The sequence below is a fragment of the Rousettus aegyptiacus genome, unplaced genomic scaffold, assembly GCF_014176215.1.
Source record: "Rousettus aegyptiacus isolate mRouAeg1 unplaced genomic scaffold, mRouAeg1.p scaffold_m13_p_1, whole genome shotgun sequence".
NCBI lineage: Eukaryota > Metazoa > Chordata > Mammalia > Chiroptera > Pteropodidae > Rousettus > Rousettus aegyptiacus.
Genome location: NW_023416284.1, coordinates 102582805 through 102599070, shown reverse-complemented (window position 1 = coordinate 102599070; position 16266 = coordinate 102582805). Strand labels below are relative to the sequence as shown.

The following is a 16266-nucleotide window of genomic DNA, read 5'->3' as shown; positions in this document are numbered from 1 at the left end:
CTGAGCTGTCCACTCTCACACTGCCTTCACGTGGGAGTGATGAATCCATGATGGGATGCCGTCTACTTTAACTGCAGTGGGCGTCGTCAGGTGGACAGTGTAGAGTCCTTTCTATTTGGGTTCTAGTCCCTTGGCAGGGAACTTCTGGATCCACATAGAGTCCCCAGGCTGAAACTGATGGGGAAGTCTGTCCCCCAGGGCTGAGTGGGCAGCACAAACCCGGGACCAAATCTCCTGTACACTTGGAAGGGCCTGTAAAGACTTAAGTAAGACAAGGTTACATAGTTCTGCCTTTTTCTCATCTTCTATTCTAGGTACTAAAGGTGAGGGTTTCCCAAAGAAAATTTCAAATGGGGTGAATCCGATTATACATGGAGTACACCTGGCTTGGAGAAGAGCGAAGGGGAGAAATTCTACCCAGGTCCCACCAGTTTCTAATCCTAACTTGACTAATGTTTCTTTTAGGGTCCAATTCATTCTCTCTACTTGGCCCAAACTTTGGGGCTGGTAGGTGCAGTAGAGTTTCCATTGCAAATTTAGGTAGCTAGCCAACTGTTATGATACCTTTGCTACGAAGGCTGGCCCGTTATCCGACTCTAAAGTTCCGGGGAGACCAAATCAAGGGAGGATTTCTTGTAGTAGTTTCTTAGTAACTACTAAGGCAGTCTCTTTCCTGGTGGGGAAGGCCTCTACCTATCCTGAAAAGGTGTCTATAAAATCAAGTAAATATTTGTAGCCCCCCACAGTCGGGGTTACCTCAGTGAAATCTATTCCCCAGTGGTCCCCTGGATAAGTTCTTCTTTCCCTATGCCTAGGTTCTTCTATCTTCTCCTTCTTTGGATTAACTTGGGCACAAGCCGGGCATCGTGAGGCAATCTCCTCTGCAGTTCTTCTCCCTTCTAACAAGCCAAAGTAGGAGTCTAAAGCTTGGAGCATCTTACTTCGCCATTGGTGTGTCATCTGGTGTAGTTGGTGGAGGAGAGTCCTTCCAAGGGCCTGTGAGAGCTTGATTTTTCCATCCGGGGTCATCCACCACCCCTGTTGGTTCCTAGTGGTTCCCTTATCTTGAAAATATATGTTTTCTTCTGTTGTATAGATTGGAGACAGAGACAGTTCTGGGTAAGGGACAACAGTAGATGTGGTGAGGAACCCATTGGCCTTGTGGCCGCTGTTCTTGCCTTTGCATCGGCTCATCAGTTTCCCTCAGCCTCGAGACTATTCCCTTTTTGATGCCCTTTACAATGAACAAGAGCCTTAAGCATCTATATGGCTTCGAGTAAGGCTAAGATCTCTCCCTTGTTTTTGATGTTCTTCTCAGTTGAAGTCAGAAGCCCTTTTTCCTTGTAGATGGGTCCACATACCTGTGCAGTGGCAAAGGAGTATCGACTGTCAAGGTATAGTGTGACTGCCTTATCCTTTCCCCATCTTAGTGCATCAGTGAGGACAATTACTTTGGCCTTTTAAGCAGAAGTCCATGGGGAAGAGCTCATGACCAGATGGTGCTAGTTAGAGTTACAACTGCTGGCCCAGCGTGCCTTCTTCCTTCTTGCATGAAGCTTCTCCCATCCGTGAACAGAACTTCATCAGCCTTAGGCAGAGGGAAGTCTTTGAGGTCTGGCTGCAAGGAACACAGAGTGTCAATAAAATCTATGCAGTCCTGAACAGGAGTCTCGGGGTCTGGGTCTGGCAACAAATTGGCTGGGTTTATGACAGTAGCTTTGGATTTTAGCCATACGTTTGGGGTCATCCAGTGCCTCCCTGTTGTTGAATACCTTCTGGGCTATCTCAACAGGTTCATCTCTGCAAAACCTTCTAATTTTTGTAATTTATACCAGATATCAGGGGCTGCCTGAGTAGCAAAGGCTACATTAATTGCCTACTGGTTCTCAGGGACCTCAGGATCAATGGGGGTGTATACCCGGTATGCCTCCTGTAGTCATTCAAGAAATGCTCAGGGGGATTCCTGAGGTCCCTGTATAACTTCAGTTACCTTAGAAAGGTTAGTTGGCTGACGAGCAGCCATCCTAATTCCTCCAATTAGAATCTGGTGGTACCGATCTAATGCCATTCTCCCTGCCTGAGAATTGTGTCCCTAGTCTGGGTGGGTGGAGAGAAATTCTTCCTCAATCTGTTCCCATGCTTCCTCAACTCTCCTCCCTCCCGCAGCTATCTTTTGTGCTCTGGCCTGAATGTGTCCGCGTTCTTGCGTGGTGAAGAGGGTAATTAGAAGCTGTTGGCAATTGTTCCAGGTGGGGTGGTGAGTCTGAAAGACACTCTCTAAGAGCCCCATGAATGCCTGGGGTTTTTCAGAGAAAGGCAGATTCTGTGCCTTCCAGTTATATAGGTCACTAGTTGAGAAAGGCACGTAAACCATAAAGGTCCTGTCTGTGTGATGTCCCTGGGGTGGTGTTTCTCACAAGGGGAGGATGGCTGGGGTGGTGGTATCAGCTGATGCCCCTCCCAGAGAAGGAGCAGGAGGCCCATAGGGGTTACTTGCTCATGTCCAAGGAGGTGAGACGGTGCTATTGGGCCTCTGTTGTCCTGGATTATAGGGTGGGGGAAGATCACTGTCCTCTGGTAGAGATTGGAGGACTGAGGGACTGGGCTGTCTTAGAGATTCGGTTGCCGTATGTTTCAGGGTGGCCACAACTAAGACTTGTGCCCCTAGAGAAAGGGCACACTGGCGGAGCCAAAGAGGGGGTTTCTGAACAAGGTTTAACCATTGATTAATGCAGGGAAACTGATCAGGATGTCCCAGGTCTCCCATGACAATCTTCCAAACATTCCTCACTAAACCCCTGTCAAAAGAACCTTCTGGAGGCCAGTTTACACCAAAAGACGGCCACTCAACTTCACACAATGTTCTTAGTCTGCCTGCAGAAAACTTTATGCCATAGTCAGCTCCCTCTACAAACCCTTCTTTGAAATGTTGCAGGAAACACCCCAAGGGTGTCTTCTGTGAACTTGGGCCTCCCCTCATCGCTTGCACAGAAGACACAAGACAGACACTCAGACGAGAACAACGAGAACAATTACTGGGTGTAGGTGGACCCTGAGAGGTCTGCCACCTACAACCTAGACAAGACCAAAAGACAACAGACAGAACTCGATAACAGAGCACAGGAGGCAGTGTCCCGTGGCTCGGCCATGGTCCAGGAGATATGACTGTGTCCAGTCTCTCCACGGACCCCCAATAACCAGTCAACAGAAACAGAAAGGTACCTTTTTATCCAGAAGTTGAGGCCTCGGAAATTCCCAGCGGAATCAGGAACGAAGAGTGCATCCTAAAGTTTGCGTCTTTGACGATTGCATTGACCCCATCACATCATTCAAGGGCCCTGGAATGTCTCAGGGTGGCCACCCCTTTGAGTCCATAACAGAGACAGAAACCGCTTCAGAGGCTAGGCCGGTCCATTCTTAGATCTCAGGGCCATTCCCTGAGATCTCGCTGAAGCCTCGAAATGTTGTAGCCACAAGTCCCTGATAGACACATGGACCACCAGAAATAAGTGAATTATAGGAAACACACTCTTTATTCAGCCAGCTGGGTCTGCCAGGGGTACTCAGACCCCAAATTAAGCACCCCGTAATGTAGAGGTAGAGGGTTTTTAAGCCCTAACCCCTTATTCTTCATCCTGTTTGAACACACAGTCTATTTTTCTTCTTTTTACTAACTGTCAAGCCACAGGTTGGTTGTGCAAGCAGAGGGTACAGAAGCAGAAAGCTTAGTGTTAGAGCGTTATGGTGATAGCCAAACAGTAATTTTCCAGCCAGCACACTATGAGGGTGGGAGAGAGCAGATGAATACCCCAAATACCAGACCCTTCAAATGCTGCAAATCATTACACAGGCCGTACTGAAATGAACTGAGTATTACCTCAGAGTGAGCAGGACAAATGAAGGTCATCTATTATTATGTATGCACTCTTTGAGGGATAAGCCTGGGGTGTCAACATGAAGTAACCTGAGCCATGAGGCTATTTGGTTGAGAGCTTAATCTCAGGGGCCAGAAAATGGGTGAGCGCACTCATTCATGGCTTTAATGGACTTAGAGAGAACACTGTTCCCAAATTCTCATTCTGAACTGATGCTAATGCTTGCTGGCAAGCCATTCTTCATTGTTACTCATCTGGGACAATGAAGGCTGTGAAAATAATCACCACCACCACAACTGACATTCGATAACATGTGGAGGGCATTGTACTGAATGCTTAACATACACTAGCTCATTTAGTCCACACAATACTGTGTGTGGAATAGGCACTGGTATTCTCCCCAATTTACAGACAGGAAAATTAGAGCAGTTAAGCACCCCATCAGAGTTCCTGAAGCTGCAAGAGGTAGAGCTCCGTCCAATCCAGGCAGGCTTTAAAGGCTATACAAGATCAGCCAGGTGGCCTCGGGCAAGTCACTCAACCTCTCAGAACTTTAGTTAGTGATTTCAACCAGGGATGATACTTACCTTGGAGCTGTGTCATGCAGATTAGACATAAATACATAGAGCGCTTAGTACACATTCTACCTGGCAAAGAATTCTTTATACCGAGAAGTGATTTTTATACCCTCTTCCTGTTCTCGAATACTATACAAAAATTCATAGGAGAAGAAGTGTATTCCTTTTAATGTCTTGATGAGAATAAGGATGAAAGGAGAACTCAATAAGGACATTTTAGCAGCCACAATTTTTTTAAAAGTTAAAAGAAAGAGGTAAAATATATGTTAATAATGTTTTTTATTTAACCCAACATCCAAAGCATTATAATTAGGAAAAATACAATTAAAAAAATAAACGGAGGAAAACAGCCTTCTAATAATATGCGGAACGCTCTACAAATGCGAGCACTTGAAGAATTAGCAGTGCCCTCTTCAAGCTAAGTGCCTAACTGCCTTTGATTGTTAACATCTCATTACCATTAACATCGCATTATGGTTTCAACATGTAATCAATATTAAATATTATTAATGAACTATTTTACATGTTTTTGTACTATGGCTTTTTTTATTCTTTGTCTTAGTACTGTTTTGATTCAAGGAAGGAAGAGACAGCTCCATCTCCCTTTTCTTGGCGTGCCAGTCTTCATCCCACTGATCCAGCAGCAGCCCCTTCTGTCTGGCCCTGCGGCGGTGGTCCCGGCACTCAGGCTCGGCCCTAGGAAAGAGGAAGAGAACAGCCCTTGAAGAGCAGGAAGGAGGGCCTGTCCTGGCTTTGGAATAGGCCTCTCTTCCTGCCTTCTGCATACAGTCTGGGCACCTCAGAGGGCCAGGTTCGATCAAGCCTTTCCAAGCTATGCATGGGGAGGTCTCAGACAGTGAAGAAACTGCTTGGAGGTAGAGAAAAATGATGTGCTCAGAGTGAGATGTTGACAGAATCAAAGGCAGTTAGGCACTTAGCTTGAAGAAGGCACTGCTAATTCTTCAAGTGCTCACATTAGTAGAGTGAACAGCATATTATCAGGAGGCTGTTTTCCTTCATTTATTTTTTAATTGTATTTTTTCTTAATTATAAAAGCCATGTCTGTTCACTGTAAAAATATTTAAAAGTACAGAAACATATAAGAGAGAAAATAGAAATTACTTATAATCATATATGTATTGTATGTATTGATGATTTGTGTAAAGAATAATTACAGATGAGATAGACAGACAGACAGATAGACAGATTATTGTACACACACGGACAATGGGAGATGTACATATGTGCCTTTTGTATAAGAGGCCAAAGGTGAATGTGTGACTTGCTGAAAGACATCAGTGAAAGCCACTTCACAGAAATAAAACTTTAGCCAACATGATGACAAATGGAATTTTAGAGGATAGATGATGGTACAGGTAGGGCAAACAGTATCTTAAGTGTAAAGCATTATAAAAAGCACGCTTTGTTGAGCGGATAGCAAACCTGCTGGTTCCTCAGCCCCTATGCTCCCAACAAGCTGGAAGTGACCTCTCAATAATCAAACCACAATCATTCAGTGTACCTCTCAACACTCAGTGTCCCTCCTCTGCCCTGCTATTATGCCCCTTGGCACTTTCTGTCTCGTAATAGTTATTTGTGTAAAGAAGTTGTCTCCCAGACAGAGAACTTCTTGATGTCCCAGCACTGTGTTTGATTTATCTTTAAATCCTTTCTAGCATTTAGTTCAGTGCCATGCACATAGTAGATTTCCAAAGTATTTGTTAAACTAGAGATATATGACTTAGAGAGGCTGAACCAAAAGTTGATTTGTTCTGACAGGATCCCTAGGATACTCAAAAAATTGTCAAATACTGTCTAGGCTTCTTTTGAAGCTCTCTTACTTCCTTCCCCTTCATCATCCTGGCCTGGGAGCTCATCTACTTGCAACATGAAGTGTTAAGAAATTCCTTACGTGGTTTCCTCGCCTACAGTCTTTAAGTGCCTCCAATCCTACCTGCACAGCACCACTGTTGCCTCAGACCCTGCAGAAGTAACTTTGCTGAAATAGCCATTTCAGCTTGTCAGGCTCCTGATGAGTTCACATTCATATGCTCGCCTAGCTCACTGTGGTCACCCGCCCACCCTGACCTTCTCCACCTCTCTCAGTGTGAATGCTCTGCTTAGTCAGGCCGCTCCTTCCTCCACTATCCTTCCACCTCCTCACATATATAGTTTCCAAATTGGTGCCTTCCCTTACAATCAGCATCTTTCTCCCTCCTCCATTAGCCAGGTCTTAACTATTTTTCAAGGTCCAAATTAATTTTCCCTCAACCAGAATTTCTCCCCTCTAATCCCGGTTACTCTCAGAAGAGAAGTTCCTTGTGGGGGATGATGCTGAGTAGAAATGACTTACATGTGATGCATTTTTTTTGTCTGCTCAGCATGATCTGCCCACTTTCCCCAGCAGTGTAGCGATCCAGACTATTTTGAGGAAGCACTCCTCTCCCACTTCAGCTATGCCAGGGTGTGAATCATGCACATCCATCTACTGGTCACTAGGGAGGGGCTGAGATTACTCAGAGAAAGTCAGCGGAGGAGAATCAAGGACAGGACCTGGAGGAATTTCGGCACCTAAAAAGCATATAAAAATAGGAGCTTGGACAAAATCATAAGAAATAGTCATGTAGGTAGAAGGAGAACTAAAAGAGAATAACATCAGGTAAAGCAAGAGAGAAGAGTTTCAAGATTATCAAATACCAAATTAGGTAGAGGAAAGATGTGAATTGAGATAAGGCCATTGATTTAGCAAGACTCTCCCTGGTAATTTGGATGAGAGGTGACACTGTACAATGATAAATCTTGAACCATGTCCCATTTTGGAACTTGGTGCCCCATCTCTCTTATCTGACATAATTTTCATATAACCTAAAATAATAATTCTAATAATTATATGCCATGTTTTTAAAATTATAATAATGCATAATTATAAAATTATAATTTCTGTATGATTTAAAAACAATACATTTTACATAACTAAAACACTATAGTTTCCACCCTACACTAGTCGATTCAATGAAAAATTAATTTAAAAAAACTCAAACAATAGTTGGCTGGACTTCCTCGTTTCATTTTCATTGACCTGAGATCACTTGGTTGGCAAAGACCTTGATCATAGGCTTTTATTTTGTAGTCAAGCCCCTTGTGATTTTAATGCCCCCTAGGATTTTTGGCCACTAGAATTAAATAATTTAATTCTTAATTAGGATGTAGGTATAGGCTTTAACTAAATGTTTCAGTTGCCTTGGTTGTTCAGTAGTTTATGGTCAAAGATTAAGAAAGTGTGTTAATTAGTCATGTTCTAAAGGATTGCCTTTGAAGCAAGTTTCAGGAGAAATGTGTAAAAGTACACTTTGATTGAGATAACAAAAAAGTATAGCTAGTTAAGCACAGAACAATGATAGCTTAAATCATGACGATGGTCACAAGACATCTAGTTTCTGCTTTTTGCCTTAATGGTAACAGATACACATTTATGAGATATTTTGCAGAATCTTGGTTTTTCAACCCAGTACCCTTTGTCCTCATAGTATAATTTTGTGTTGCAGATGCACTGTTTCTTTGCCAAGCAGTTTGGAGAGATAACTTCATGATCTCGAGGAGAATTTTTGTTTTGAAGAAGGAAAGAATGTCTTCAAGGTAGCTGTGACCAGCCGCTGACGCCCGGGAGTCTTATATGAAAAAGTGTCACCTGTGACTAAAGAAACACAGACTTCTCGCTCAGTTTCCTGGAACTCCTCCTACCCCCGCCCCCCAACCCCCATTCCATAAAAACTCTCTACTTTTGCTTTTTGGGAGAGATGAATTTGAGAGATCTTGCTCTCCCATCCTCTCACTTTGGACAAACTGAATAAACCTTTCTCTATCTCCAAGCACCAGTGTCTCAATGTTTTGGCTTACTAGCTCATAGGGCACATGAACCTGAATTTTGGGAAGTGATTCTACAACCTTTTCTCTACCTTTTCTATAGCTGGAAATGAAAGGAACTTACTTCTCCAGGAAAGCCACACAACCTTTCTGCCCATAGATCTGTGCAATTCTCTTTGGTGTGTCTCCAAAGAAGTCAGGGGCGTCAATGGCGGCGTGCAAAGCATGGAGAGTTTTGAGCACATTCAGATGGCCTGACTCAGCTGCAAAATGAGCTGGGGTCCAGCCCACATCAGTTACCAAGCAGGGCCTGGCTCCATATTCTATGAGGAGTTGCATCCCCTCCATATGACCTTAGAGATACCAAGAAGAAACAGGAGGTTAATTGAGTTTAAAATGTCTCCGCTGGCCAAAGGCCAGCGCTCGTCTAGGGAGCACACAAGAGGGGAAGACATTTGCCTTTGAGTCCCCTCCGGTTTCCTAGCATCATCCCCTCCCCTTTTCCCTTTCCTTAATGAGGGACTCAGTGCTCCACCTTCACTCTTATGAACCCTGTTCTCAACCCAGGGCCTGGGACCTTCTATTCCCAATACTCCTTCCAGGACACACCCTTTGCTTGCCCATTCCTGCAGGCCACCCCTGGAAATCTTGTTTTCTCTTACACCTACCTGTGCTAGCACTGATAAGGCATTCTGATTTTGGCATTCTCAATGTTGATTTAACAAAATTTATATTTTGTCACAATATGAATGAATCTCTAGGGCATTATGCTATATCAGACAAAGATAGATACTGTATGAGCTAACTTATATGTGGAACCAAAAATACAGAAAACAAAAATAAAGCTCATAGATACAGAGAACAGATTAGATTGATAGTTTTGGGCTGGGGGAAGTGGCAAAATGGGTGAAAGTGGTCAAAACGTACAAACTTTCAGGTATAAAATAAGAAGCCATGGGGGTATAATGTATAGCATGACAACTGTAATTAATAATATTGTATTGTATATTTGAAAGTTGTTAAGATAATAGATTTTATCACAAGAAAAAGATTTTGTAACTATGGATGGTGACGGATGTTACTAGACTTATTGTGATAATTTCACAATATATACAAAAATCGAATCATTATGTTGTGCCTGATACTGATATAATGTTAAATTTCAATTATACCTCAATAAAAATAATTTAAGTCCCACTTACATTATAGCTAGCACAGATAATAGCACAGGCTTTCTAGCCAGATAGATGGAAGTTCATACCTGACAATAAATATCACTTGCTAACTATACACCTCAGATAAGAAACAGATGTCTGAGGCTCAGTTTCTTTGTTTGTAAATTAAAGATATCACCACTTATCTCAATGAGTTCTTGTGAAATACAAATGATATAACATAGTATAGTGCCTAGCATATAGCAAATGCTCGTTAAAAGATTCTCCAGTGTAGCTACTGTGACACTGTACCTAAATTTCTACAAAATGCTCCCAACTGATTGTTCTGAAGCCAGTCTTGCTTCCTGCCAATCCAATTCTCCATATAAAAGCCAAAACAAATTTTTAAAAAGCAAAGTTGGCTATAGCACTTTCTTACTTAACGTTCTTCATTGGTGTTCTATTGGTAAAGGCCTTCACAAGACCATTGGCTGAGTGATTGCCACTATCCTTCTCCAAGTCTATAACTGAGCAATGTTAGGCATGCAGACACAACAAAGAAATAGACAAAGTCTCTGTCCTACTACAGGAATGATACTCCATTCCTGTTAGAAGTCAAGAGAGCAGAGACTAATATTAATTGAGAGCAGTCTATGTACTAGGAACCGTACATCCATTATCTTACTGAATCCTCACATTAACACTCCAAGGAAGCATTATCACTCCCATTATTTAGATGAATAAACTAAGGCCTAGAGGCATTAAATAGCTTGCTTAAAGTGCTACGACTAGTCAGTAGTGGTTGCATGATTGAAATGTTCCATCTGGCTCCCAAGAAATGTTTTTTTCTGCTACATACAGGCTGCTGTCATGAATGGTGGCCTCGAGGGGATAGATTCTACCTAGGCATTGCCCACTCACCTTTGATTGCAGCCCAGTGAAGTGGGGTTCGGTCATTCCAGTCCACATCCTTGTAGTTTGGGTCACAGAGACCTTTCTTCAAAATCTTTTTCACTAACTTGTAGTCCCCTGCAGCCACAGCTTGATGGAGCTTTGTCATGTCTGCCATTTTGGTCAATTCCATGATGAAAAACAACTATGGGAAAAATATGCCACTTAGGAAATTGTCTACAACTTTTTCTTCCTAGTGAGTGATTCCATAAGATTCTTTGCCATGTGCTTTCTTTCTTACTTCAAAAATTTTCAATCAGGGTTGCTTCATTTGTGTGTTCTGCTGAGTGTATATTTGGATCTTAGCTACTACAGTTAGTGCACGCCTGTCTCCCACTCAAAAACTATCAATGGCTCTCTTCTGTCTACAGGATTATATGCAAAATTCATGAGCTGGCATTTGCTATTTGGCCTCAAAACACTTTCCAGTGCTATTTCCTACTCCAACTCTGAAGTGCTAGTAGTGTTACTCTAAGCTAATTGTTTAATTCTGTGCCTTACCTTTCACATCTGTAAAATAGATATAATTTGTCAGTGTTGTTGTGAGGATATGGTGATGATCAATGTGAAAAGTCTATACTGGATACAGAACATATCCTCCATGAAAATTAAATACTATTGTCACACCAATTCAGAAGATAGACAAAATATAAACATATAAATTAAATGGCAAAAATTATTTACACATTAAGAAGTAAAACAACTGTTCTTAAATTGTAGCCTATAGAAACTTAGAAATCCCTGGGACTCTTTTAGGGACCCATAAAGTTACAATTATTTTCATAGTATTAAATTATTTTCATAATAATTTCATAAAATTGCTCTCATAATATTAAAATGTCATTGACCTTGTTCACTGTACTAACAATTGCCCTGATGATTCAAAAGACATGGTGTAGAAAAATTTCTAGTGCCCAAAATAAAGAAAGGCAGCAGTGGCAGTGACATCGAACTGGACTAGCAGTCGTGGTATTCTTCACCATCACACACACACAGTTAAAAAAACAAATGAACGAACGAACAAACAAAAAAAAGCTAGTTTCAGTAAAGAAACTAAGGCAATAAGCATTATTATTTTTTGTTAAATTTTGCCCTTGATTACATGATTTGATACAAGTGATTTTAAAATACTGCATAATAAAATGTGTCAACATTTGGAAAATCTGCATAACTCTGTGAACCAATATTTTTGGTATGACAACTGTATGTTATTACAAAATCATGCATGAATAAAGAGATCCATTCAGAAAAAGCCAATGGATTTTTACCAAAACAATATGAAGAGCACACTGAGATCATTTCTGACTCCAGCTAACATTTAAAGCACTACCCCTTGCCCAGTTTTAGTGTAATAACAAAGAAAAATATCCACAACTGTTTGAAAAGGGTATAAAATACTCCCTTTTCCAATTTCGTATACTTGTAAAACCAGATTTTTTTTGAACACTTCGACCAGAATAAACTAAATGTGGAAACGGATATGAGATTCCAGCTGTCTTTTTTTAAGCTGCGTATTAAAGGAGTTGACCAAAAAAAAAGTCAAACAAAGCCACTCTTCTCACATTTTTGTTCTAGAAAGTATAGCTATTTTTAAATTAAAATGTTACTTATCTTATTGTGTGTTGGCTTATTATGATTTTTGCAAATGAATTAATACACATTTTAAAGTTTTCTCAGTTTTAACTTCTAATAGGGTAAATATTGGCAGCTATAATCCACATGAACAAAAACTCTCTCTGGGGTTCTCAATGATTTTCAAGAATGTAAAGGAGTCCTGAGATCAAAGAGATTGAGAATTACAGATATAAAAAATAAGGGACTGAGATAGAGGGGAAAAAAATGAAGAGAGAGTCACTTGAGAAGGGGTCATTGGAATTCTCTCTTTGGTCTCAACATTTAATTTGAAATCTCAAGAAGTTGGAGTCCACCATACAAATTGTGACCTAGTAGCAGCAGCACGACCCAGGAAGTTTTAGAAATGCAAATTATTGGGCCCCAAATCAGACCTTCTGAGTTAAAAACTGGGGTGGGAGAAACAATCTGTGTTATAGTAAATCCTCCAGGTGAGTCTGATGTACGTGGAACCATGAAGACAGTCCTAGAGTGGGAAAGACAAGGAGGAAATAACATAATTAATATTCAATGCCCTGCGTGTTATGATGGTGGTGATTTTCTGAGGACAGAAGGAAAGACTTATTCACCAAAACTAGGAAGCAAAGGCACTTTTCTTTGAAAATGACCTAAGCAGGGTCCCAAAAGGATGAATAAGAGACATCTTGGGCACTGACAGTGGTGAAGGAATCCATGAGGCACAGCACATCTTTGGCAAAAAAGTACATTATGCCAAGTACAAGTTGCCCTGCTTCTGATGTGTAGACCAAGGGTCCACAGACTTTTCTTATAAGAGTCTAGATAGGAAATTTTTTAGTCTTTGTAGGCTTAGAGGCAAAAATCAAGGCTGTTATGTAACAAGAAAAACTCCTTCCCTATTTACAAAGGGTGGGCCTTCCTGGGAGAGGAAGGGTTGTCAGTGGTAGGTGAAAACTCAGTAGACATTCAGCTGAAGACATTCTCAAGGCAAAGAGAAACTGGCCCAATGGGGAGGGGCCTGGCCTATAGGATGGTCACTTTTGCTCTGCCCCAGTAATACCCAGATCTCAGCATGCCCATCACAAGTTGACAGCTGCCATGAGGCAAGGTGACTTGACGGGACTGCAATTCCACTGATCAGTGCCCAGCAGTTGCCAGCAGTAAAGTCCCCAAAGTGTAGGTGGTGACCAGCAGGGTCATTGGCAGCAGCTAGGTACAGCGGTGGACTCAGGAGGCAAGTGCTGGGAGCAGACAGGGGAACGGAGGCAGAGAGAGTCACTGCAGCTGGTTCTCCCAGGCTCACAGTGCCTGCCCAATGAAACCCGCCACCATAGGCGGTGATCATAAGCCTATGAAAACAGGCAGGAGCCATATTTGGCCCCACAGACAATAGTTAGCAACATTTAATGTATATACAACATCTGGGATCTTGTTCAAATGCAGATTCTGACTCAGTAGGACCGGGATGGGGCCCAAGGTGCCACATTTGTAATAAGTCCCCACAAAGACTACTAGTTCATAAACCACACTTTGAGAAGCAACACAACAGGGAAAAGACAGCAGAGAAGAGAACTGGAGACCTGAAGGTAGAGGCAGTTGGGCTGTAACAGCTGTTCTTCACTGAAGGTCTCCATGGGAATTATTGATGGGTTTAAAAAATAGGTACCTGGAGAGAATGCAGTTAGCATTAATATGATGGCTAGGCGGAGGGCCAGAGGAGGGAGCGAGCCATTAGAGGGATCATTTTATGAACTATATAGATGTCTAACCAATGTACTGTATACCTGAAATGAATTTAAATAAATAAATTAATTTTAAAAAATAGGAACCTGAACCTCAGTCCAAAGTGGTTTGGCATCTCTGAGTATGTAAGACAAGGACATGCCCTTTTGCATGAAGTGGGGGGTGCTCAGTACCAATATAGTAAGTAACAACAGAAGATGGCACAGGACGCATTTTATCTTTTTGGCTTGGCTTTTATTTTTATTTATTTATTTATTTATTTATTTATTTATTTATTTTGTAGGCAACTCTTACACTGGAGCATTCAATGATAAAATAAAATGGTAAACAGAAGTACTAGAGTGTTTCTAATCTACATGTATCATGAAAAGCCAAACCATATTTAGACTCATTTTCTGGAAGCCTTTTTATATTTGCCATTCACACAAAACTTTAATCAGGTTTACACTTAAATCAACTCCATTTGTTCCACATTTGAGTTCATTCCAAGGAAATTCCACGACTTTTCATGAATAAATTGTAATTTAAGTAGATTTTTTCAATAGGCAGTTAAATTTATTTACAGAGAAATTGATGAACTGATCTTCAAAATTCATGTGGAAATGCAAGGGATTCAGAATAGCCAACGCAATCTTGAGAAAAAGAACACCGTAGGACTCAAACTTCCTGATATCTAAATTTACTACAAAGCTATAGTAATCAAAACAGTGTGGTACAAAGTACACTGTGTGGCTAGACATAAAGAGCAATGGAATAGAATTGAGTCCTGAAATAAATCCTTACATTTATGGCCAATCGATTTTTAACAAAAGTGCTAGGAAAATTCAATGGGGGAATAAATAGCCTCTTTAAATGATATTGACACAATCTGATCCACATGCAAAAGAATGAAATTGGTCCTCTACCTCATGACACATACAAAACTTAAAATGTATGTATCACAGACCTAAATATAAGTCTTAAAACTAAAGCTGTTAAATGAAAACATGGAGCTAAATCTTCATTACTTTGGGGTAGGCAAAGGTCCATAGATAGAACAATAAAAGGACAAGCAACAAAATTAAAAAAAAATTAAATAAATTGAATTTTGCTAAAAATAAAAACTTTTGTTCTGTAAATGATACCTTCGAGAAAGATTTGCAAATCATATGTATGATAAGAGATTTGTATCTAGAACTCTTACAACTTAACGATAAAAAAAAAAAACTCAATTAAAAATCATCAAAGAAAATAAACAGAAGTTTCTTCAAAACAAATATGCACATTGCAAATAAGCACATGCAAATGTGCTCAACATCATTAGTCATTAGGAAAATACTAGCCAAAACTACAAAGAGACATCACTTCACACCCACTAGGATAATTATCATCAAAAAGACAAATCATAACAAGAACAAGTCTTGGTGAGGATGTAGAGACATTAGAAACTTCATACACTGTCGTAAGTGTATAGAATGGTGCAGCCACTTTGGAAAGCAGTTTGGTAGTTCTCCAAAAGGTTAAATATAGTTATTACATAACCAGTAACTCTAATCTTAGGTATATAATTAAAAGAAAAGAAAACATATGTCTTCACAAAAGCTTGTACATAAATGTTTCTGTGGCATTATTCATGATAGCCCCAAAGTAGGAACAACTCAAATGTCCATTAATGGATGAACGTATATGTAAAAGACAAGATATTCATACATGACAAAACATGGATGAATCTTGCAAATATGCTAAGTGGAAGAAGCCAATCACAAAAGACCACATATTATGTGATTCCATTTATGTGAAATGTACAGAACAGGCAAATCTATGGAGATAAAATGTAGATTATTCGTTGCCTAGGACTGGAATGAGGTCAGGTTGGGAAGTGACTGCAAAGAAGTATAGTGTTTCTTCTTGGGATGATGAAATGTTCTAAAATTAGATAGTGGAGGGTGATGCTGTCACGATTTTGAGTATATTAAAACCACTGAATTGTGTACAGATGAATTTTATAGTATGTAAATTATATCTCAATAAAGCTGTTTAAAAAATAAATGATACTATTAATTAGATACTTTCTGTAAAAAATAAAAAATTTATTTGTAGACAACATATGCAATTCACTAGCTTACCACTGACTACTAAAATTTAGCAAATTTTCCTTCACATGAATCCCTGTATGTTTGATTAAGTGCACTTGAATTTCTATCTTTCTGGTACAGGTGTCTCAATGTAAAAATTTAGCCAGTAATTATAAGCTCTAATAAATATGAATGATCCATAAAAACTGCAATAAATATCTGAAGACAGGAGTAATATAAAATACTTACTGTCTTGTTTGAAATTGAGGTGCTCAGTGCTGGCAGGGCATCTTAGCCTCCAGAGTTCTGTTGTGTTCACACCATGGAAACTGACCCCTCCTTCCTCATTAAAGCCCATCAATCAACATTAGCTGCACTAGGCAGTGACCATCTGGTGACCTGGGGACTGCCCTTCTGCTTTGCACTGAAACTGGTCAGCAGTTTCAGTTTGCTTCTG

General features: G+C 40.5%; 1 protein-coding gene across 3 annotated transcripts; it reads right to left on the bottom strand.

The window, feature by feature from the left end:
* Positions 1-855: 855 nt before the first annotated feature.
* On the bottom strand, positions 856-16266 carry ANKRD66 (ankyrin repeat domain 66). 3 transcript variants are annotated; one of them, XM_036218523.1, is made up of 6 exons: positions 16059-16266; positions 12429-12520; positions 10393-10567; positions 8442-8670; positions 3223-5149; positions 856-1618 (listed from the first exon to the last, which is right to left on the bottom strand). In XM_036218523.1, exons 3-5 carry the CDS (start codon positions 10553-10555, stop codon positions 4960-4962), a joined length of 582 nt encoding a protein of 193 aa, XP_036074416.1. In that variant the 5' UTR covers positions 10556-10567; positions 12429-12520; positions 16059-16266; the 3' UTR covers positions 856-1618; positions 3223-4959. The 3 variants fall into 3 exon arrangements, with proteins under 3 accessions (XP_036074416.1, XP_016014438.2, XP_036074411.1); XM_016158952.2 differs by lacking the exon at positions 12429-12520; XM_036218518.1 differs by lacking the exons at positions 12429-12520; positions 16059-16266 and adding an exon at positions 12278-12417.

Bases quoted from the DNA above. Each gene is read 5' to 3' on its own strand.
- ANKRD66 (XM_036218518.1), bottom strand. The intron at 8,671-10,392 runs GTGAGTGGGCAA...GGTATCTCTAAG, and splicing joins TCACTGGGCTGCAATCAAAG to GTCATATGGAGGGGATGCAA. The intron at 5,150-8,441 runs GTAAGTTCCTTT...CCTCTTTCCTAG, and splicing joins TGTGTGGCTTTCCTGGAGAA to GGCCGAGCCTGAGTGCCGGG.